Source organism: Crotalus tigris, unplaced genomic scaffold (assembly GCF_016545835.1).
Source record: "Crotalus tigris isolate CLP2741 ecotype Arizona unplaced genomic scaffold, ASM1654583v1 scf7180000018556.678853, whole genome shotgun sequence".
Lineage (NCBI taxonomy): Eukaryota > Metazoa > Chordata > Lepidosauria > Squamata > Viperidae > Crotalus > Crotalus tigris.
In genome coordinates, this window is record NW_024097075.1 from 225,477 (window position 1) to 251,203 (window position 25,727).

The 25,727-nt window shown below is 37.2% G+C and overlaps 1 protein-coding gene across 4 annotated transcripts in view; it reads left to right on the top strand.

Moving 5' to 3' along the window:
* RBM20 (RNA binding motif protein 20) overlaps positions 1-25,727 on the top strand; it is an 83,208-nt gene that overhangs the window by 18,841 nt on the left and 38,640 nt on the right. The window contains exon 1 of one of the 4 annotated variants that reach the window (XM_039354521.1): positions 3,498-3,715. The exons of 2 other annotated variants lie outside the window; for them this stretch is intronic. In XM_039354521.1, the coding sequence (XP_039210455.1) occupies positions 3,699-3,715 (17 nt within the window). In that variant the 5' untranslated portion in view covers positions 3,498-3,698. Of the gene's footprint in view, positions 1-3,497; positions 3,716-3,780; positions 3,872-25,727 lie in introns of those variants that run through there. One more of the 4 variants, XM_039354522.1, reaches the window with a different exon arrangement.

Here is a 25,727-nt window from a genome sequence, read left to right on the forward strand (position 1 = left end):
CTCAACTTTACTATATTTCTAGAAATATAACTTTCTTAATCTCATTCTGACCCAGCTGTGTGTGCCTATGGCATGTCTAAGCTTATTTCCTAATATAATAACACCAGGGTATAGGGATTTATTGCTTTTTATTTTTATATATATTGTGTTTCCTGGATTCACTGAGAGTGAGTTGGGCAGCAATATAATTTTTTTTATAAATAAATAAATATTTCATATATGCTGCATTTTCTTTTTGTTAAAACAAAGTTTAGTTCTTCAGAATTGTAAAGCTTGAGTTTGTTAGTACTATGTTAACTATGCATGTTATTTGTATATTTTTTGAGGAAGGAGAATAGTGAGGTTATGAAATTTTCCATGATGAAAGGAAGAAAAAGAGTTATACAAGACATAGCTAGACATGTTGCTTTACTTCACATAAAAAAACAGGCATATTTATGCAACAGATCCACTTCAGAACACAGAAATCAAAACTTATTTGTATGTGCATGTATACATGTATATAGCTACGGTCCATGTATGTCCATGTGCTTTTAGGGCTTTTCCTTCTACATCAGACGTGTCAAACTGGCGGCCCATGGGCTGGATTTGTCACGTGCAGGCCACGCCCACCCAGGCTCCACAAAAGTAAAAAACATCACGATACATCACGTGATGCGATCGAGTTTCAAACCCGTGTTCTACATTAATGACAGACTTCTTGCTATTTTTTTTCTTGCCTTAATTTTTGTTCCATGTTTACATAACTTTTCTTTCTGCCATGCAAATCATTGGTTCCATCTCACCAGCTTCTGCCTTTAGACTTTTGCATTACCACTTATATGTTTCCAACTTGGTTTATAAGGGTATGGTGAATTATTTTATGGCAATATGCTGATATTATAAACTGCCCAGAAAGTGCTGTATGTAAGTTTGACTGCTATTGCTATTGACAGCAATCACTGACTTCATTAATTCTTTTTTGCAAATATTATTCTCTGCCACTTGAGAGTAAATTTGTGCTAAAAAAATTCATCACTTGCACATGACTGATTTGAACAACTATAGGCAGGTATTCCCAAATCCACATTTCACTAAAGTAGTGGAGAAAGTGATGGCACTACCGTTTAAGGACCTCTTAGATGAAATGAATTATCTTAATCCTTTCCAGGCTATATTTAGATCCAAATATAGTATAGATTTAGTTTCTGATGGATGATTTGTACTGGCTGAGCCAGAACCTCTTGGGGACATTTAAAATTGCTGACCTTTATCTTTTGACACCTTTTGATCCCATTGGTATCTTAGATAAGCCAAGGATGAAAGCATTATGGTGTTTTCTATCTTTCTAAAGCTATAAGAAAGTTATATTAGGAGTTTTCTGATTATTTTACGTCTAAATGGAGCCAAGATGGACTTTGTTGTTGACAGTATGTGGGAGATGGAGATAGACTGGGATTGGACACTTTCAGTTAGAAGATCATACTCAAATTATTACTCAGGACATGAAAAACAGAGAAGGAACAGTGTTGCTTTTATAGTTAGGAAAGTTATAGAAAAAACAGTTCTTGGCTACAATGCAATCACTGAATCATATTAATTAGACTTTGTTGACAACCCTTTAATATGACGATTATTCAAGTTTATGGTTCAGCTAGAAGAAGAGGTTTATAATCAAATTCAATGTGAAATTGACAAAATAAGCAAACAAGATTTGCTGCTTGTGACTGGAGATTGGATGCTTAGGAGACTGAAATAAAGCAAGATATAAAGTTAGCAATTTCTGTCCCAATAATTATTTCTTCATACCTAACCATGTCTTTAAGCAACCAAAACAACACCTCTATACATGGATGTCACTAGATAGACTGCACAAAAATCAAATTAATTATATATCATTGGTAAATGGGAGTGGAAGAGCTCAGTTATAGACATGGCCAGATGCTGACTGTAGAAGACTGAATATTAATGAGAAGAAGAGGACTAGGAGGAACTTCATGATATGATCTTGTGCATCTACCCACCATTTTCAAGAACATCAAGAAACTTTTTGAAATCCTGAATCTTATTGATAAAGAACCAAAGGAACTGTGGAAAGAACCTAAATAAACCATTAAATGTGAATTTAATGGCAAAGAGGAAGAAACAGAAGAGAGCAAACAGGATGCTGGAGAAAAAAATAACGTGGAAATAGAGAAGAGGGGCTAAAATTAAGAAAAATAAAAATTTCAGGAAGGAACTTAACAAAGAATTTCAGAGAATTATTAGAAGAGACAAGAAGCAGTATTATGATATCTGTAAAAACATTGAAGATGGAAATAGACATGAGAAAATTATTTCAAAAGATTTCTTAACTCAAAAGGAAGTACCAACTTAGTTTTGTATGCTAAAGAACTCCAGTGGATAGATAGTAATCAAGTCAAAGGAGATCAAACGAAGTTAGAAGGAATATACTGAAATACTTTACAGAAGAGATGTCAACATTCTAGATACCTTTGAAGATATTTGCTACTTAAAAGAACTTTTAGTACTAGAATATGAAATTAGATCAATACAGAAGGTGGTGCTAACACTTCACATGAACTTGATTCTGTCCCTCTGTTGATGCAACCTATGATTACATTGGCTTTTTTGGCTGCTGCTGCAAACTACTGGCTCATATTTAAGTGATTGTCCACTAGGACTCCAAGATCCTTCTCACAGTTATTGCTGTTGAGCCAGATTTCACCTAATCTGTACCTGTGCATTTGATTTTTCATGCATAGGTGTATTTAGTTTTCTCATCACTGAATTTCATTTTGTTAGATAGGGCCAAATGTTCAAGTCTGTCGAGATCTTTCTGATCTTGAGCCTATCTTCTGGGGTGTTGGCTAATCCCATCAGCTTGGTATCATCTGCAAATTGATGAGGTCCCCTTCTAATCTAAATCATTTATGTACACGTTGAAAAATACTGGCTCTAAGACAGAACCTTGAGGTACCCCACTGCATGCTTCCTTCCCTCCATATAGATATAGTTCATTACAAGTTGAGTGCAATTTGCAAACAGTTACACTTCCATCTGGTTTTTCCATCTCAGAAAAAAAATGTTTTGAAATATAACATATTATTAAAATAATTATAATAATAATAATAAAATAAAAATAAAGTTAAATGCAGTAAAGTTTTGCATTCTGCAATTTGTTTTAATTTAGGATAAGACTTTGAAAAATGTTAAAATCTGTTAAGTCCAATCATGCTGATAAAAGTATTTATTATAATTATTACTTATCATTAAAAGCAGCCATTTTAAAGTTGAAGCTTCAAGGTAGAATGCCCTTACTGGTGTGGAATCCTTAATTTTGAATCTACAGATTCATACTGCAGAATAATATTAGCTTGGCTTTGCTCAGTTTTTAATGTTTTTGTTATCCTAGCAATTCATGTAGATAAACTATTTGAGTATCTATATTACTGGTTTTCTTCCAGTACTTTCCAGAGAAATGCTAATCTTTTAGAGAGGTAATAGCATTACCAGATTCCTTTATGTCAAGTCCTTAAAGGATTCCAGAGCACTGACTATGGCTAAGATAAATAACTATGAAAACGTATGCAGCTGCTTTGCCAGTGGCGTATCTATTTTTGACACTGTAACCATTAACAAGCTCTGGCTTTTCTCAGGTCAAGTAGCGACAACGGAGAACATTAGCACTTTTTCTTTGTTGACAACTTATCGTTATCATGGCAGGTCACAGGGGGTGAGTAGATAGTTATGGTATTTAGACACCCAGATAGTGTTGTAAGTTTTGGATTTCTATTTTAAATTTTGCTTAGCTATAGCTGCTATCAGGTCCAAAGTCTTATTAGAGAAGTGGCTGGGAAAGTATGAAAATATGATTAAAGGTTACATGAAGGTATATTTTAGTTTATTCTTAAATAGCATTTTCAAAGGAAAACCTGCTAAATATATATCTCTGGTATGAGAAAGCATTGTTGGTAGAAACTGACAGCTTATTATCTTAAAATATCCTCCCTTTTTTATCTTGGTAGTTCCTTTGGGAGAGAAATGTTTGCTATAGAAATGCACTAGAATCAGTATAATCTTTCTGATCTGCAAACTTAAATGTTTTACTGGGATAAACTTCATTAAATTCCATGGGTGAGTTTTGAATAGACACTTGTAAAATTAACAACGGTTGATAGACAAAAATGTCATTATAGATGATATGTTTTGTATTCATCAAAAAGTGCCAGCAGTAAGCTTATAATTTAAACAATAAATTGTTTACTTTATATACTGAAGAAGTCAGATGAAGTGAATTATATCTCTCAGAAGGAACATATCTCATTAAATAATGTGCATATATAAAAATTAATTCCAGAAACCAGATATTTGTGATGCTCAGTATTTGAATCAGAGTAAAATATTTCTGCTATATTTGAAATTTGAAATGGAAAGTTAGCTTTTGTAGAGTTAGGTATTAATAAATTATTACATTGGAGAGCTGTATAAATCTGCTTAGTGTGTGTGCGTATGTGGTGTGTACACACACATACATTTCACAAAATTGTTTTCAAATGCTACCTGTAATGCTTAAGCATTAATGAGAAATAATTGCACTCTAAAATGAATTGAAATAGTAATTGCCCTAAAGAAATATACTGCTAGTGGAATTAGAAAGCTATAGCAGAATAATTAAATTCCTTGAACTGTAAATAGGGGATTTTTAATGTTGCATGTTGCTCAGACTTACTGTGCACGAACTAGATAGCCATATAAATACATAAATAATGAAAGATAAACAGTGCAATATATATAGATTATTTGTCCTCTTTATTCATAGAGATGATTACTTGAAAAAGTATTTGAATCATTCTGGGGAAAAAAGAAAAAAGGTCTTATTATTTTTTTGCCATCAGGAGATGCTGCTTATCTGAGAAAATATATATTGTAAATTTCAAACACATATTAAATGTATAATAGAATCTAACCAACTTAAATTTAATTGTAAAGGCTTCAGGAATAACAGGAATCTTGTTTCTAGTTTGATTTGATTCCTTGTACTGAAGACTTGTTGAGCTCAATGGTTTTTGTCTCTATAGTTATGTCCTTATAGTTAGAGACCTCCTCTTCTGGAAAATTTATATTTTAGTGTTATAGCCCAATTCAGGATACCATTACTTTCAATAAAGTTTTGATTTCAAAAAGATTTAATTTCCAATAAGACTGCTAATGTGCAATGTAATTATTGGGTGTGGTATAAATGTTCTGTAGCTGAATTTAAGAAGACAGCCTTTAATCTAAAAATGAGTAGCACACATTCATAAATGTAGGTGCTCAAAAGTACGTATGGGGTTAAAAATGTGATAAATAAATAAATAAATAAATAAATATGGATTTAGACATTGTTATATTAATTTGTATAGGCAATAATGTTAAGGTTTCACTTATCTTGAATAAAAACATTATCTTTGAAAATTAACATTTGAACCCAGTTCAGTTAACTTGATTAACATGTGTGTAATAGAAGAGAAACTGTGAAAAATGTTTTACTCTAGTCTAAATATAGTCTCTGTTTATGAAGGTAGAATGTTTCATGATTATCATTTATTAGATCAAAAAGCATCTAATTGCATTACCTACAATGCTCCATATGTTTACAAGCAGTTGTTTTTGTGATATTATAAGCTATGAAAATAAAAGAATTACTAGCATCTTTTAAATGATCAATGGCAATAATTTTTAAGAATATGTTTTTTTAATTCTCCACTCCCTATCTATCGAAATCATTATTAAGGTTTCACTTGTCTTGAATAAAAACATTATCTTTGAAAATTAACATTTGAACCCAGTTCAGTTAACTTGATAAATATGTGTGTAATAGAAGAGAAACTGTGAAAAATGTTTTGCTTTGGTCTAAATCTCTGTTTATGTAGGTGGAGTTTTTCATGATTATCACTTATTAGATCAAAAAGCATCTAATTGCATTAGCTACTGTGCTCCATATGTCACTGTCTATAATGCACAGACATTTAAATTATACAGTATGTTTATTCAAAGACTGAAATGCCTATTTTAATAAATATATATATCACATCATTTACTTAACATAAATTTGATGGAACTGTAGATGTCAGTGAATTGGGAAATACTCTCCATGGCTATAGCCATTGAATTATAAATCTCTGACTTCTTGCTGTTAATAGAAGATATCAGTTAGTTTTGTTTGAAGGTTTATTTAGGCTAGAGGTGTCAAACTGCCGGCCTGCAGGCCGGATATGTCATATGGAAGCCACGCCCACCCCAGCTGTGGCAAGGGAAAAAAAGTTGCAATATGTCGTGACAAGTCATGCAATGTGGCAAGTTTGACACCCTGATTTAGGCATAGTGCAATACTTTAAATATTACACTTCACTTGCATGTCAGACATAGTTATATGACTGAACAAAATCTACTTATGTATAATAGTTGTTTTGAAACAGGATGATTCTAACAAATAACAGTGAATTATTTATTAATATTGTGTAACAATTATAACTTCCAATTAATTTATTGGAATGTATTAATGCCTGTGAGCTGACTTTAATACTGCTGTGTTAATGGAAATATAGGTAAATACAATGCAGTATAAATAAGATTGTATATGTGCTACTGATTTGATATAATGAATTGATTTATTATACAGCTCCTAAGCTTGTAATCATGAATATCTAAACTTGTTCATGATTATATATGATACTGAGTGAACATTTAATGATAGTCCTTAATGAGTTTATCATTTCACCTGTCTGATTCTCTTTCCCCAAAACATTTTCCCTCAGGGCATGCCAAAGCGGTACTCTAGTTGGTGCTTCAGTGATAGCTTATATTTTCATTTAAAAATAAATTGTTCCTTTTTTTTGGTCAGGGCCTAGATATAATGAGGTATTAGATAAATAAATATGCTGCTTTTCTTTAAAATACTTCCTTTATCCTTAAGTAGTCACCTTCTATAGTCATCATTCTGACAAGTCACCATAACCGAAGCTTCCACATTTAGAGAATGGTTATAGGTGAAATAGAAAATATATTTTCTTTCAAACACTGAAAAACCATGTAATGTTTTGACTGTTTCAGATTTCAGATCAAACTTCCAGAGAGTTTGTCCTCCCCAAATCTTTCTATCATTTTCTCTTTTCCCTCTGTTGCCACTGCTGCTCACTTATCAGCATGGCAAATTCTCTTGGCTGCTTATCGCCAGTATATTCCTTCCTTCCTTCCTTCCTTCCTTCCTTCCTTCCTTCCTTCCTTCCTTCCTTCCTTCCTTCCTTCCTTCCTTCCATCCATCATAAAATATGAGTAATGCCATAATTAGTGTGTTAATTATAAAAAATATGGTGATCAAAGAATCACCTTGCAGAAGCTGGAATAATTATGGGAAAGTGCATAAGGGATTTAAATACAGTAGGTGCTTTTGAAAAGATACAGAGATCATATATATTAATGTATTAATTTAATGCCTAAGACAGCTGACTTCCCAACAATTCTGGGCAATTTATGTTTGTAGATGGGGGAGCGCTGAGGGAACACTCAATGAATGAAAGGAATATAATACAGTATAGAGATGCAAGAAAGCATCATATGAATGAGATGGGTAGGAATTATATGACTGAGTATGAGAATAATGATTTCAAATATCATTAAGTTATGGCGAGAAAGAAAGGAATGTGAAAAATTTGGGTTTCTTTGGCTCTAACAATGGCTGGCATTTGTCTCCTGAGAGAACCCTTTGGCAAGGATATAGTCTATGATTGAACCAAATTTGCCTGGAGTTTATTTAAACTGCTTTATATGCTTATTCCTGTTGATGATTTATAACATTCTCCAATGGCAAATTTGGTGGCGGTTGCCAAACAAAATGGGAGGCTAAGAAATGAATGGGAAAGAATCCATAGGATCATTTTGTTTCAAATGCCTTTTATAAATAATGCCTCAAGAAACATACCTAGTATTTTGGCACTTTCCGTCCCCCTTTTTGTGCAAAAAAACTTTTGATTATCTCTACTTAAAGCACGTTGGTACAGTATAAGGCTGAAATACAGGTGGTCCTCACTTAATGATCCTAATCCCATGTGCATGCCTAGTCTATATACCAGACTCAAGTTGCTGCCTCCTCCTGGCTGCTGCCTTGCAAAGCAGCTGCTCATGCCACAGGGGATGAGCAAAAATAAGATGTGCATAGTCTGCAGATCATGACCCAGAGCAGCTGTGGCCTGGCTGCTGCTTTTCCTGTTCGGTGGGTCTCGTGGGCATCTTGAAGCTGAGTTCGGCACTGTCTTGGAATGGAGGTTCTTAGTTCAGCTGTTTCTTCCAAGGCAGGAAAGCTGCAAGTGGCTGTTTGCCTGAGGTGAATGGTGTGGATCTCTCAGTAGTGTTGCTTGAAGTGGTGGGGAAGAGGGGAAGGAAGGAAGGTTAAAGTTTTGCCCCTTGCCTCTTTGGACATCCTGCTTGGTTTGTGATAGGGCTGAGGTGCTCCCACCCTGCCGTTGTCTCTCCCTTTTCCACCTAGATACAGCCAGTCAGATTTGAGAGGGTTTGTGTTTGTTTATTAAGAAATGTGGAACAGGAAACATGTTATTTCATTAAGCAGAGCTCTCTGCTGCAGCCTACCAGGAACCTGGTGGACTGGGAGGTCATGGCAGTGGCAAGGGGCAGAGACAAGCATGCATGCACAATGCTGGGTTGGCTGTGGACTGAGATTACTGAAGTGGGACCTTGCAGTGGATTTGGCAGGAGGGTCCAAAAGGTGAGAGTACAACCTTCCTTCCTTCTTGCCCTCCCTCCCTACTTCCTTGTCATTCTCAAGGGAGCCTAGTAGCATGCTACGAGCTCAGCACTGACAGAACCCCTGTAGTGAGGAAAGGGAAGAACAAAATGAAGATCAGCTGGGGGCAGCAGCAGTGGTGGAATACAGTGGCCTCATCCTCTCTGCCATGCTGTGAAGGGCTGCCAAAAGAGCAGAGATGGGAAGAGATAAATGGGTGGGAGGACTGGAAGCAGTGGCAGTTTGTGTAGGATGAGAGAACGTGAGTGGAATGTTCAAATATAATAATCATTTTTAATATGCTTATAAAAGCATATAAAAGTCATAAGTCCATTTTCTCAGGTCTGATGAATGATCATTGAAAGAATGATCATAAGTGATGACTAAAGGTAAAGGTTTCCCCTGCCCAGTCATGTCTGACTAGTGGAAGGTGCCTATCTCTATTTCTTAGCCGAGGGATCCAGCATTGTCTAAAAACACTTCCATGGTCATGTAGCCAGCATGACTATACATGCTGAGGCACACGGAACGCCGTTACCTTATTCAAGGCCTATACTATACTTTTCATAATTTCTTGCTATGTGTTGGCTGAGGCTGATGGGAGCTGAAGTCCGCAATACGGTTTGGGACCATTGGCTTACCTCCAGTTGAAACTGGACCTTGTCCATGCCATCAGTGATTATGACAAAGAATACAATAAGCAATATTTCTGAAAGTTAAAATTATCTTTTTATTTTAAAATATAATCCAGTTCATTTAGAAAGTTTGTGATAAATAATGGTTCCTTAAAACAGACTAGTATTAGGTAAAATTAAGCAACTGTAGCGAAACTATACTGTTTCAAAATATGATACAAAGAGATCTGGAATAATGCTCCATTACAATTTTAAAATTTAATTTATTTATAATCACCATTTTAATTTTTGGTTAAGCAGATTTTGGAGTATAATTTGTTTTCTTTTTAATTCTTCAATATTAGAATTGACTAGACAAAGCATTGCGTTACACTTCTTTCTACATATATTACAGGCTGGCACCATTTTGACCCAATGACTCTCAGCAGAGCTCTGATGGAGCATCCCTCCTCCTCTCCTCACTGCTTCCTTTCCTCACTTTGCTGGGGAAAGGGGAAAAAAGGGAGCCATGGACCACAAGGAAGGTTTCACCCCCACTTGTCAATCCTGCATGTTCCCAAGGGCCCCCTTCCTCACTGTTGACTGCAATCATCCCACAGACAGCCCTACCTCACTAGCAGGCCTATGAACCTCTCCCTAGTCCTCCCTTTGCTGCATACCATTGTTAAGTGATTTCAGTTTTCGAACTTGGTTGCAAGTAGCCAATTGCTGCTCACCCATCAAGCCTTAATGCCGAGCTGATTGGGCTGGGTGGCCAGAGGGAAATGGGAAAGAAAGCAGGGCTACATCTCTCCCATCTTCTCTTGTACCACATAACCCTCAGATTTTTGGGAAGTATGGTCAAAAACCACAAGCACTGTGGCAACACCCAGCAGCCACAACTTTGTGAATAGATATAGTGTGAAGCTCCTTGAAATTTCAATTACACAGAAGTAATGTGTCTCAGATTTTTTACACATTATTTAAGTTAGCACATCTGAGGTGCTTAGACTTTAGGCTAATTGAAGATTACAAACAGAGGAGAGATTTAGTAGTATGTAGATATCCTATCAACAGGTTGTTAAGGAAAGATGAATGCAACTAATATTCACCCATCATTGGCCGCATAGCTTTTAATCTGGAGAAAAGATATAAATAATAAATAAATAAAAGTTGTTATAAAAATTGTACATTCATTGCAGTTAAAATGGGAACTTTGTAGCTATCTTTGGCTTATCTGATAGATTTGAAAACCAAGTAGTATTCCAAAAAAGGACACTGAAAACCTATGACTGAAAGAATACTGAGTCTGCTAAAGTCCAGCCAACCATGTCAGTAATTTCATATGCTCTGAGGAGCTGCTCCACCTTTATTTGGAAGTATGATACATTGTCAGGACATAAGTTGGCCTTCTACATGTATTCCCAAGCCAAGTCACGCACAGAGATCTCTATAAACAAGATAATGTTGCATTTCTTCTCCATGTGCCTCGTCCATTCCTGCCCTTGGATTGCATCTTAACTTTTGTCTATGTCTGTTACTAGCCAATATTAAAATATGCTTGTAAATATATTTATTAATATTTTAAAGATATAGAGGACATTTCTATTGAAACTGGGTTTCATGTCATTTAAATTTTAAGACTCTTTCCTGATTAAGGTTTCAGAATCTTCTGTTTCCCCCCTTTTTTGGAATCTATTCCATTTTTATAAGTCCTCAACTTACCATAATTGAGCCCAAAATTTTCATTGCTAAGCAAGAGAGGTGTTAAGCGAGTATTGCCCCATTTTATGACTTTTTTGCCACAGTTGTTAAATGAATCATAGCAGCTGTTAATCATGTCGTTGTTAAACAAATCTGTTTTCCCCCATTAACTTTGTCGGAAGCCAGCTGGGAAGGTTACATATGGTGATCACATGATCCCAGGAGAGTGCATAAATATACATGCCAGTGCTGAGTGTCTGAATTTTGATCATGTGACCATGGGCCTACTGCAACAGTCACAAGTGTGAAAGCCTGTCATAAGTCACTTTTTCAATGAATGGTCACTAAATGAATGGTTGTACGTTGAGGACTACCTGTATTCAATAAGAAATATAGAAATATATGAAAATGTTGTGCACTGTTGTGTGCAATTTCTTGTAATATATATATTTTGCAAAAATATCTTCATTTTTTTAAAATGAGCTTTTTTGCAATTTTTCTTAATATACATCAGTGGTTCTCAACCTTTTTAATGCTGTGACCCCCAACCGGTTGTAAATTGAGGACTACCCAACTGTTCATAAGTCGAGGACTTTCCCTGCCCGCGAGCGCTGCGCATGCAAGGTGCCGCTCCTTGCGCCGGCCAAGTGTAGCTGGCAAGCGGCAGAGACGGCGCAGGCTGACCACCGGCTGGGCCACCAGCTGGCCCAGCCCAAGGGAGGTAAGGCACCCGCCGGGCCCCACGTGCGCCAGCAAGCCTGCCAGCCTCCCACCTCCCACCCCTGGCCCGCTTTTACTTACATTTTTAGTAGTTGCTCAGCAGGGAGGGGTGGAAGCTTCCAGACAGCTCGCCTTCGCTGCAGACAACTTGCAGCACCGTTTGCAGAATGGGACTTTTGGCGGGCTCAGCAGCGCAGAGACAGCCTGGACAATTCCTATTGGCTTTTGAAAGCCAATAGAATTAGACTCTATTCAAGAGAGTCTATTCTATTGGCTTTCAAAAGCCAATAGAATAAAAGGGAGTAGCATAGCTAAGGAAAAGGGGAAAAAATGGCGGACTGCATTGTTTGGCGACCCCCGTGAAATGGTCGTTCGACCTCAAATGGGGTCCCGACCCACAGGTTGAGAACCACTGATATACATTGTAATTGTTTTTAATTGGAAAACAATAAAAAAATTTGGGAAACTGCAAAATTTCAAAGTTCCTATTTACATATTGAACTTCAATTTAAAAAAGGCCATATTATTATCAAATATCCATATAGTAAAATTCATCCATTTTGGTGCCTGTTTACCTGCTTATTAATTTTTTCATTTCTTTAGCTTCCAACTTTTTATCTGAGGTTTGCTGGTATGAACTTTTTACATAGCTCCCGTCTTTCAGTTTCTTCCTCAGAAACTTGTTCCTTTTCACAGACTTAGTGAATTGCCTCCAGGCAGTCTCATTCTGAAGGTTATGAATGGTGTTCAGAGAACAGTTAGTAGTAAATAGTAAATAGTAAAAATTAAGTTGTAAAATTTAAATTCCTATCAGTGGAAAGGAGGTTTCAAGTGAAGGGGCCAAATAAAAATTACACTGTCTTTGGAGAGAGTATCAGTAACAAACAGAAGGTAACAGCTTTTCTGTTTGATGCCCTACAACCAGGATAATGTTCTATATTTATTGGATAATGGTTGCATATATCTGTGTGCATACATGTGTTTGGCATGATGTTATGGATGTAAGAGCATGTGTAGAAGGATTTAATACAGCTGACTTTTCTTTAATATATATGCCTAAAAAAGGTTTTGTTCTTAGTGCTTTATTAGCCTAATGATTCTCTTGGTGATTGATTTATACCAGGTTCATTCCAACGTTCCCAGCTATAGTATATTATATCTGAAGTGAAAAATCATGTGATCAGATGAAGTCAGTACTGTAGTTGTTGTTGACAGATACGTACGTGGGTCAGTGTTCTGACTGAATATCACATAAGTGTCCAGAGGGGAGCTTGTGCTGCTCTCTGATCATTTGAGAACAGAATGAAACTGGACAGATGTTTCTTTGTTGTAAAGGCTGTTTGGGTTATTGCTCATTTGCAGCACTTAAATTCTCTAGAAGATTTGTGCTTTATATGAAGAAAAAATATAAGGTATTAATTTTTGAAAGATCATTATATCTGGTTCTGTAAGCTTTACAATCTACATACTAACCATGCAAAGAAAAGCACAGGAGAAATAAATTAGTTAAGACAGAAACATTAAGAAAGGTTTTGAAGATAACAATGAAAATACTTTCATCTGCAGATGGCAATGTGGATTTTGACACAAACAAAGAATTGGCTATAATTAAATTTTTATAGTAATATAATTTTAATCTAAACTGAAGGTCTTGGACTTCATTCTGAGGCCTGTGTGATATCCCTCAGGCTTTTAGTACTGGGGGTTTTCAGTCGTGCTCTGGAGATTGGGTGTTGGTGGGGGGGGGGATTGAAATTTATAGCCTCTTTGGTGACCATGGGTTTATTTCAGATAATTTCAGCTCTGATGCACATAGGTGAGTATGCAGTAGTTCTGCTTTTTCAGAGCAAATGGCATGTAATCTGAAGATATCACCATCAGTTTTGTCATGTTCAGGAGGTGATAGTAGCATAAGCTCCACCATCTTTTAATTATACCCATATCCAACCTGAATTCTTTGGATGAATGGTTTTGTCCTGTCAGGTCATTTTGAGCAGACCTTTTCAAGGTACTGATCTCTCAGTGGGTAGGTGAGAGGAGGTTCATGTACTAGAAGACTACACTTCCCTGTGGTAGCAATATGCCTTAAACTCTGCAGCCACTGAGGTGTGTCTTTCCCTCTCATAACTAACATTTCCCAAGATTAAAGAAACAGTTTATTCAGGATGACTTCTAAGCTTCATCAGAGCTGCTGAAGTTTTTTGCTTTATATGTTTCTAATGTTTTGGGAAGGTTAGTTTACTCCATTTGGGTGGGAACTTTGTGATGTTTTATTATATAAGTTAAATTTTATTTCAGTGGATTTTGGTAATACAGTATTACAAATATAAAAATATGGTTAATAAATCAATGTAGAGATATAATTATTGCATCTGCACTTTTTAAAATATACTGTACTAGCAGCTGACCTTCTGATATTTTTTTCCCTGCTGAGAAATAAGTACTTTTTTTATTGAAGACCATAAAAAAGTCTTACCATAGGAAGTGCTACAGATTAATAAACATATTTCCTATTCCTTTGCTCACATTAAAGAATGTTGGGAATGGAAACATGTTATTTATGCCTGTACATTGAGAGCCTTGCATAAAGTATCAAATAATCTTTACAGTAATTTAACATCTCATGAATATAGGAATAATTTTCAGTTATTTCTTGTTCAGAACTGTTTTGAAAGTCTATTTTTGAATTAATTTGTTCTTCAGATATTGGTGGCTCAGTCTTCAGAATAACAGCCCTGTAGATTTGATATATCAGCTATTCAGAAACAAATTATTTGCCTTTTGCATCTGTTTTCTGTGAATAGTTTGTATTCCACATTATTTTTATCCTGTAATATTTGCCAAAACATGATGTAATCTCCTAACTTGTAGTTTTGTAATTAATTTCAAGTAGTATTATGTTTCAGCTATAGTATGAATGAAATATAAATTTTATGGATTGAAAAGCTGTCGAAGGTGGTTTTGTATTTACTTCACTTCTAAAATCAATGTCTAAATTATCCAAACGCTAGTAGGACAGTGATAAATTTTGGGCACCTAAGGGTTTTTTGTGCAAATCCAGGATAACAAACTTAAGCTGTTACAATGATAGTAATGCTGTGGTATATTGTGCCATGTGTACAGTAGGCTAAACTGACTGGTAACACTAGTATTTCTTGGGAAGTGCTTGGATTGACAGTCACAGCTTTGTAATGATGACAGACAGAAATCTGCTGTGTCCGCAAGTTTATCACACCCAACAATTTTTAATGTGAAAACCATTCAGAAAGCATAGCCAAATATTCACTTCTTGGATTAGTTAAGATCCAAGGAAATTAGTAGTTAATAATAACTTGTTGATAGAGTTATTACATCATTTAGATTTATTTGCTTCTGGAAGTCTTTCAGTTTTTGCTCTTTGATTAAATGTGCTTCTTTTATGTAGGAATTATCTTCGTTGATCCTATGTCTTTTTAAATACATAGTTTGTAATACATTTCATATCGATGACAACTTCCTAGGGCTAATAATCCTTGATTTTACATAAGATGAGTGACTATGTAAATATTTTAAATAAATTGAAAAAAATAAATTTTCAAAGGAATTTGTTTTCATTTTTGATGTTATATATAATTATTATTTTTTAATTATGTTTTACAAATTACAATATAAACCCCTCCCACCCAATCCTGCCTCCCCCACTTCCCAGAGCTGATTACAGGGTAACAAATAAACAAACATAATCTAACTAACATTAACCAACTATACTATCAATCAAAACCATAACACACTTTAACTCCTTTTCAAAGCAAATATTAATAAATTAAAAACAAAAATAATAATATAATTAAAACTATTGTTGTTGTTGTTGTTAATTGCGAAGTTGTGTCCGACCTATTGCGACCCCATGGACAACGTTCCTCCAGGTCTTCCTGTCCTCTACCATCTTCTCGAGTCCATTTAAGTTCACACCTACTGCTTCAGTGACCCCATCCAGCCACCTCATTCTGTCGTCCCTTTCTTCTATTGCCCTCAATCTTTCCCAGCATTAGGCCCTTCTCCAGTGAATCCTTCCTTCTCATTAGGTGGCCAAAGTATTTGAGTTTCAACTTCAGGATCTGGCCTTCTAAAGAGCAGTCGGGGTTGATCTCTTCTAGGGCTGACCGGTTTGAATGCCTTGCAGTCCAAGGGACTCGCAGGAGTCTTCTCCAGCACCAGAGTTCAAAGGCCTCAATTCTTTGTCGCTCAGCCTTTCTTATGGTTCAACTTTCACAGCCATACATTGCAACTGGGAAAACCATGGCCTGGACTATACAATTAAAACTATTAATAATTACCTAAAATTATTATATAATTTTATAATTATAAAATAATATAATAAATATAATAAAATAATATAAAAGTATTATTTTGCATATGAGTAGATTTTAGGTAATAATTAAAACTATTAATAATTACCTAAAATCTACTCATATGCAAAATAATACTTTTCAGTTTCATATTTCTTTTGAATATAATCAATCCATCTTCTCCAGACCATAATATATTTTTCTTGTAAATGATCCTTCAGGTAGGCGGAGATTTTCGTCATTTCTGCTAAATTAGACACCTTAAGGATCCATTCTTCCATAGTAGGCAATGAGTTTTTCTTCCAATATTGCCCCACCAATAATCTTGCAGCTGTTATCAGATTCAACATCAAATTAGTTTCTTTAACATCAAAATCTACAATAATACCTAACAAAAATAACTGTGGAGTAAACTTTATCTTTCTCTTAAAAAATCTTTTGAATATTCCACCATATCTTAATCCAAAAAGCTTTTATATCTCTACAAGTCCACCAAATGTGAAAATAGGTTGCATCTATTTGTTTTCATTTTTGATGTTATATATAATTCTTCATATATTTCATTTGCAGAAACTTAATTATTTTAATTCACTCATTTAATTTATGAAATGAAGGTAAATGTATCTAAAAATCTTATAGATTTAAAATCTTCAGTTTTAAAATCTTCCATGGGGAATAATTTAATATGATAAGGCAACACTGAATATCAAATTTTGCAGATAAAACCAAGTGGGTGAAATAACTTATACTGTATTTTTAAAGAGAAATATAAAATTCAGAAATCTTCATCAATGAAAGAAAGAGCCTGGAAATTATAGAAGAAGATTCAATAAATAAATTTCATGTAAGAATAAGAGTTAAATGCTATAAATTTAGGATGGATAATAGTAGACTCGGCAATAATAGATACGTAGTTAATGAAAATGAATCAGTGCTAAAGGGAGGGTGCATAAATAAAAGTATACAGTAATTTCCAAATGTCAAACAATAATAGTTCCATTTTATTTGTAATAATTACAGAGAATGATGTTCTGTTATGGGCCCCATTCTTTTAAGAAGCATCCAATGTGATATTGTAATTAAAGTGATGAACAATGACTGGGGAGATCCAAGGTCAGGTCTATCTTCTGCCATGGAAACTTCATGGCCAGTGACTTTTATTCAGCCTATCCTACACTCCTGAGCTGCTATGATGATTTATTTATATGTGTTATAATAAATCAAAGGTAAAATAAATTTACCAAAAAATCATAAATCTATTTATGGGAAAGACTAGTCACAATCTGTTAAAGACTGAATTGGGTTTGGATATATACTGGATATATACTCTATAGTGTCTACATTATTCCAGGTACTGTGTCTTTTCCTTTAGTAATAAGAGAGGCAAAAAATATAGAATACAGGTAGTCCTCAACTTATGACCTTTAATGATCATTCATAGTAACAACAGCCTTGGAAAGGATGCTTTTTGGTCCATAGAGCACTTTCAACTGTCATAAAAGGTCATATCAACCCACCCTGGTCATATGAGTATGTTTCAGGTGCTCCCCAATCTGCTCATACTTATGATTGTTTGCCAAGGGCCTCGTGATCATATGATCACCATTTGCAATCTTCTCTGCTGTTTTTCCCATAAAGTCAATGGAGAAACCATTAGAGAAAGTTTGAAGTAGAGGGACAGAAAGAAGTGCCCTGTCCAGCCATGTGTGAGAATCCTTCATCTGGCTCCAGGGCTCAGCAGTATGAAACTTACCTTTCCATTTTTGTGTAGCTGCTTTTTTTTTTTGCTTTTAATTTGTTTGCAAAACTTTATTGAGTTTCAAAAGAAGTTAAAATACAAAAGAACACAGAAAAAAATCGGAAGGAAAAATGTGGAGGGGACAGGGAAAAGGAAAATTGGGGGTACAGATAAAAAGGGAAAAAAATGTAGAAAAGAGTAACTTCTAACTTTCTTCAGTATAGAAACAAGCCTAAGATGCAATGACCCTTTGAACTAAAAGTAAACCATAGCATATGGCACTTCTGTAACCATAAACAGTTCTTGCACCCAACCAATTAGAAGCACAGCCTTCCTACAGAGGTCACTTTATGCCATTAGGCAGGTGGGTGCTATTCTCTCAGTCCTTCCCATTTGAATTATTTTCCAAAGTTCTAAGACTAGTGTCTTATAAACATAGCTGTTGATAGCTATTAGTAGCCATAAATGTTCTAAAAAGAATTAGTTGTCCTTACTCCATGAAATATTGTTCCCTCTTGATCGTTCTCTAGTTTGTTAAATTGCATTATACAGTATTTTAACAATACTTACTGTCTTTGTCAGGTCTTTGTGATTTGTTTCTTCCAGTCTGATACTTCCATGTGATACAATCACAAATGTGTAATTGCTGTTCAGTGGCAATAACTTTGAACCACATTTGAATATGTCCTGAATTATTGAGCACAAGTTTGCTTCTTCTTGCCTTACCCTTGAATATTTTTTTCTCTTTAATATGGGGATTCAACATCTCAAACCTTGACTTTTTACTTTTCCATAATAATATAAACTAGACATTTCTATAACAACAAATCAATCTAATCACTACAATCCAAAATCAAAGTTTCACTTTTTTCCACTTCAAGCACAAAATCCAGAAGCAGTCTCCAAGTAGAAACAAAAGTACTTATATTCTTTTCTTTATTCAAAATGGTCAATTTATCCATCTCTGCCAACTCCAGCTTCTGTAGCCATTCATCCATAGTGGGAATTGAAATGTCCTTCCATTTTTGTGCATACAATAATCTTGTGGCGGTCAACATATATAAGATCAGAATTCCAAATTTTTTTCCAAGTCTTCTTCCATTAAGCCCAAAAGAACAGTTTCTGGTTTCATCTTTATTCTTTACTTTAAGAATTTTCTGTATTAGGATATGAATCCTACTCCAATATTTCTTTGCTTTATCACGTCCACCATAAATGATAAAAGGTCCCTTCTTTACACTTACATTTCCAACATTCATTTGAAATACCTTTATACATTCTAGATAACCTATCTGGTGTTATACCAGCGGTACATCATCTTATAAAAATTTTCTTTTAAATTATAATTTAATGTGAATTTCAAGCTTTTCGTCCACATACTCTGCCATTGTTGTAGCATCACATTATATCCAAAGTTCCTTGCCTACTGAATCATACAATGTTTTACATGTTCACTTTCCAAATTCAGTTTCAATAACATTTTATAAACCTTAGCAATAATATCTTCATCACTACCACACAATAAAATTTCCAATTCATTTTTAACAAAATCAAACCCATGACTCTTTTCATCTAGTTTAAATCTTTCTTTTAGTTGTTGATATGTAAACCAATGACAAACATAGCCCTCTGATTCTAACTCTTCCTTCAACTTGAGGATAGGGTCACCGAAATTAAAAAGTATTATTTTACCAGAAATCCATCAGTCTGGCTTCGCCACCATTTCTTTTCTAAAAAAAGCTTCCTGGGAGTACACCCAAAGAGGCAATTTTGTGGAAAATCTTGTTTTATATTTATTCCAAACTCTTAGTATAGTATGTTTAGCAAAGTGATTGTTAAAATCAACATTAACTTTAACTTTATCATACCATAAATAACCGTGTCATCCAAACCTTAATTCATGACTCTCTAAATCAAGTAGCCTCTTGTTCTGGAGGTTCACCCACTCTTTTAGTCAGGTCAGACAGCATGCCTCAAAGTACAATTTCAAATCTGGTAAATCCAAACCCCTTCTTTCCTTAGCATGTTTCAATAGCTTATATCTAATTCTTGTTTTTTTTCCCTTGCCATATGAACTTAGAAATATCCCTTTGCCATTGTTTAAATGGAGTATCAGTTGCAAGTATTGGTAATGTTTGGAACAGAAAAAGCAATTTTGGTAAAAGAATCAACTTAATTACAGAGATTCTATCCAATAGTGATAAGTGCAGTTTGTCCCATCTTTATAAGTCCTTTTTAATATCATTCCAAAGAGGCACATAGTTATTTTGAAACAATTTGTGTTTGTCCACATAACCCCCAAATATTTCACCTTTTTCTCAACCTTAAAATCTGATTTTTTAATCAATGTATCATTATCTTGAGATGGCATATTCTTAAGTCAGCATTGTTGTTTTCTGTTTATTTATTTTAAAACCTGCTAGAGCCCCAAACTCATTTAATTTCATCATCAAATATTCTATATTATTTTTTTGATCTTGCAGGAATATAACCAGATCATCAGCAAATGCCCTCAATTTATAAGCTTCTTTCTTGATGTTTATACCCATTATTTTCTCATCTTGCCTAATATTTCAATTCAAAACTTCCAACACCAAGGCAAACAGCAGAGGAGACAAGGGACATCCTTATCTCGTGCCCTTTTGAATTTCACATGACTTAGTTAAGTCACCATTAATGACATTTTTGCTTGCTATGATGTATAAATAGCTTTAACGCCTTCAATAAAATTCTCTCCAAAAATCCATTTCTTCCAACACTTTAAATATAAAAGCCCAATTTAGTCAAATACCTTCTCTGCATCTAAAACAATTAGAGCTGCCTGTTTCTCATTATGATATTGTAAATATTCAATAATGTTCAAGACAGTCCCCACATTATTCCTTAGCTGTCTTTTTGGCAGAAAGCCAGATTAGTCTTCATGTATATATTCTTGTAAGATCTTCTTTAGTCTTTCTGCCAAAACTGCAGCAAAAAAGTTTATAGTCTTTATTTAATAATGAAATTGGTCTGTAAGTCTTTGTCTTTGTGGTATCTTGACCCTCCTTTGGTAACAACACAACATTTGCTTCCTTCCACATTTGGCGTACCTTTCCCCCCTGAAATATTTCATTCATTATACTCTTTAGTGGCCAAAATTCATCCTCAAAACACTTATAATATTGGTTTGCAAGGCCACCTGGACCTGGAGCTTTACCTGATTTCATTTTTTTAATAGCTTCTGATATACTACTGCAACAGAGGAAATCAGAAGTCAATGCCTTTTCTTTTCTTTTTCCTTTCTCCCCATCACTCTTCTTTCCCTTTTCCCTCTACACTGTGTCCTACTATTTGATTTTGTATTTTTGTATTTTATTCTATAATCCAATAAAATGTTACAAATCAGAAAAAAAATATATTGGGATTCAACATCTATCTAGGGAGCTCTTTACCATGACTACCAATGCCTTCTGATGAGGTAAACCGTATACTCAGAATGTTAATATATCCCTTAGTGCAGGGCTTTTCAACCGGTGGTACGCATACCACCAGTGGTACGCGAGCACCTGACTGGTGGTATGCGTAGGACGTGTTGAAAAAAAATATTAAAAAAGTGTAAAAGTGGATGAGGTGAAGCAGCAGCACCGCCGCACAGGCTTGTGGCAAAGTCAGCTGGAACTGCACATTGTCTGGGTCCTACTGAGAGCCCAGGAACAAAGCACGCAGCTCCAGCTGATTGGCAGCAACCTTGGGGGTAGCAGGCAGCCTCAAGCAGTTTTCAGTGGAGATTCCACTGGAGCTGTGCGACACATTGCCTGGGTCCCCCCCTGCCCCACCCAGATGCCCTCACCTCCCCCAAGCAGTTTTTTACTCACCTGCTTTCAGCAGCATTCCCTTTCTCCTGTCCTTCTCAGCCTTCACATGTTTGTGAAACAAAAAAAAAAGTTCCATGAGACTTTCTAGCTTCTCGCGAGAAGTTAGAAAGTCTCATGGAACTTTTTTTCTTTTTTACCCACAAACACATTGCGAAGGCAGAGAAGCAAAAGGAGAAAGGGAATGCAGCTGAAAGCAAGGGAGTAAAAAAATGCTTGGGGGAGGCGAGGGTATCTGGGTGGGGGCAGTAGCACTGACCTTACCCTGCATGGTGGCGGGAGGATTAACGGCGGGTGCAGGGGGCCCAGGAGGAGCTGCGCAAAGCAGGGAGAGGGGAGGCCGGGCAGATTGTGGGTGCTGGCAAGTGAGCAAGATGGGCAGGGGCGCGAATCGGTGTGTGCTTAGAAATGCCGCTCTCATGCTCCTGCTCATCTTGCTTGCAGAAAGCTATAAAGTTTACAGCACTGCCTTTTGGGAAGTGGGAATAAGAATGGGCAAGCTGAGCAGGGCGGGATTGGCAGCTGACCGCTGCTAGAGAGTGTGGGGTAGCCCTCCCCAGCAAGGCCCTGCCCGCTTTTCCTGCTGCTCTCATGGCTGCCCTCCGGTTGCTGGGCTCAGCTCTCGTCTAGAGAGCAAGGCCTGTTTTCGCCCGCAGGTCAGTGCAGCGATGGGACTGGAGCCCGAAAAGTGCCCCTTTGCATCTGGGGAGGGGCTGCAGCTGCTGCAGCTGCAGCTGCATTTCGGTTCGGTGCTGAGGAGCCTCCCGGGGTCCAGCCTGGTGCTGAGGTTCCACCGTGCCCGTAAAAGAAATACCCAGGGATGCGCGTGGCTCTGGGCTATGGCTGCAGCAATGAATGAGCCGCTTTTCTGCTCGCTGCTTTTCTCTGGCTGCGGCCGCGTGCAACGCACCAGATGGAGTCCAGCAGCTGTGGCTCTTTCCCTGTCCCTGTGTGCTCCTCCACTGCCTGCACTCTCCTCCCTCTGCAGAAGAACAGCGGCTATGCCAGGCTCCCAGCTGCACCGAGTGTGACCGCCGCTCCTTTTCAGAGGAAGCAGCAAAGGAGAAGCAGCAGCTGCTGTCGTGCAGCCATCTGGGTCAGCAACAGCGGTGGTGGCGGCAGCGGCGTCCAAACTCCAATTGCTTCCTCCAGGCTCTTTTATGCCCTCCCTGCTCCCATAGCCCTGGACAATGGGAGAGAGGGAGGGAAGGAAGGGACAAAGAGAGGAGGAAGGAAAGGAAGGAAGGGACAATGAAAAGGAGGGAGGGAAGGAGGAAGGGACAAAGAGGGAAGGAAGAAAGGAATGAAAGAAGGGACAATGGGAGGGAGAGAGGGAGAAAAGGAAGGTGCCCATACCTGTCCGCCCCCCCTCCACCACAGATCCCCCCACATCCCTGCCCGCACCCCCACAGGCATTCCGTAACCTGAGTGATGAGCTGGCCACGCCACCCTGGCCATTGACTTCGCTTGTCAAAAAGTTGCAAAAGGTGATCACATGACCCTGGGACACTGTGACCGTCATAAGTATGAATCAGTTGCCAAGCATCCGAATGTAAATCACATGACTCTGAGGATGCTGCAATAGCATTAAGTATGAAAAATGGTCATAATTTGCTTTTTTCAGTGCCATTGTAACTTCGAACAGTCACTAAGCGAATTGTTGTAAGTCGAGGACTACCTGTACTTTATCATTTTTTCCTCTTTCTTTGGGTCCAGTTTTTGACACCTTGATGGGCGACTGGTGGTACTCGGATATTGCCTTATCCTAAAAGTGGTACAATGGGTGAAAAAGTTGAGAAGCCCTGCCTTAGTGCACCTGTTAACTGATCTCCCAGACTTGGTACCAATCTGATCTAAATCAGATTGATGCTTTTGGATGTATCTTTAGCATGTGCCTTTTTGCATATGTAGCGTTACCTCCTTGGAGGCCACCAAAGGCCAGCCCCTCCCAGCCCCACTCCCCTCCATTGCGCTCAGCAGCTGCGCTCTTGAGGTGTTAATAAAGTGTCTTTTCCAGCAGGAGCTCGTGAGAAGTGAGGAGGTGGCTTTCAGGAACGAAGATGACCAAAGAGGGGGGGCTTTCAGGAACGAAGATGACCAAAGGGGGGGGGCTTTCAGGAACGAAGATGACCAACCCCTAGCCCCGATAGTCAATGCGTGGAGGTATTTAACAGCTCCCGGCAGTTGTAGCAGCAATAGTCACTGATTTTATAGCAACTGTTCGGAAACAAGGGGGTGGGGAAAACCCAGCCCCAGGCAACACTGGGAACAAGTACGAAGGTGATCAGCGTTCTGCAGTAACAGCTCGCCCTGCGAGGGCAATTCCCCACAATGTCTACAACTTGCACAAGTAACAGTAATCATAGTTCGGATGGCTGCCAGTCTCCAAAGCAGTAACGACCAGCCTCTCCTTCTCTTCTGTCGTCGCTCACAGTCCCAGATCTCGTTGGTGTCAAAAACCCCTCCTCCTTTCCTTTATTGTTAAAATCTGAATTTAGCAACCCCAGCAATTTTCTCTCTCCTCTCTTTCTCTCCTGCCTCCACTCAGGATATTCCCCCCTGTGAAAGAAAGCAATAAAATTCCACCTTCTCACTCTCTCTTTCTCCTTCCCTCTCCTTCAAAGAGAGGGATCAGCTAAAACCTCAAATCCCTCTGCAATTTCACCTGGTCTCTCCCCGACAACAGAAACCGCGACCACCACCACCTTTCTTTCCTCCTTTTCTTTCCTTCCGCCTGATCCGTGCCCGCCACGCCCCAAACTGGCGGCAGCTGTCCGAGCTTCCCTCTCCCTGGGCAGGCTCCCACAAAGCCTTTCAGCCAGCCCCGCTACACATACATAATTCAAGATGCTTGGCCTTTGTGAAAGATCAATTTAAAATGAACACGCTTGTATATCAATACCCTAGGAGATGTCCCTGTTAAGTACCCAATAGAAAATATGCTATCTCACTTCCAGGTGAAGTATTAATTATACAATCGACTTTGTTATTTAATGTGGTAAAATAAATTTAGCCCTGATATGGTAAAATAAAATGTAGCCCCAATTTTAGAAACTCTGATTTAAAATTTTGCTATTGTTTTAGTGCTGTTTACAATCATAGGAAAAGCTCATTATTCTGCTATTTAGTTTGCATGGAGATTAGGCAGTAAGATGCTTTCCTTCTGTTTCAAAATGCTCTTCTCGAGTGTGACTGTGGGATACTTTACTCAGAGAGTTACTGTCATTACCATCATTCTGAGCCACGAGTCTTCATAATTTGGGGTGCTGCATCTGTCCCATTTATTCTAATAGAGCCTTGAAGTTTTTTTCTTCTTGACTTTTCATGCTGAATATGGTGAATGGCAACATAGAAGCAGTTCCCCCCCCCAGTAGTATTTCGTTTGTTTAAGAATGCTTTCTCCCAAGAGAACTGCCTGAGTCTTCTTTTATTATCTTTTTGATACTTTTGATAGTATCTTTTTGATACTGGACAGGTCTCTCTGAGTATTTTGGTCCCTGTATTTTCATGTTGTGCCTTTGAATTGCTATATTTTTGTGCTACTTTAGAGTCTTACTGAGATACCTGTTATTTCAGTATTTGATGCTTTTCAATTATTTATTCAGTTGCTTTTGACTGAATTGGCATGGATTCTTACCATATTTGAATGTTATTAGTAGTAGTTCTCAAAGCTGTAACCTAAAGGATCTATTGACACAATCAGCCCAGACTAGCTGGGGTATGGCAGGCACCTCTTCTGCTTATGCACCCCTAACTACATGGGAATGTTGATACATTCCCACTGGGCAAGTCACTTGCCACTTCTACTCCACAGTTGCAGCCTCTTAAGAGAAAGCCAATACATCCCAGGTATGGGGAAGCTGACATTTTTGGAATATTTTTTTTTCAGAGAGAAGACGCAGCTGCTCTCTAGTATATAGGAGCTTAAACCTATTAGCTAGTCTGGCTGCTTTTTCTAAGTTTAGATAAATTTAGTCTAACTTTAATTATGGAGCCTCCAAACAACCTGTT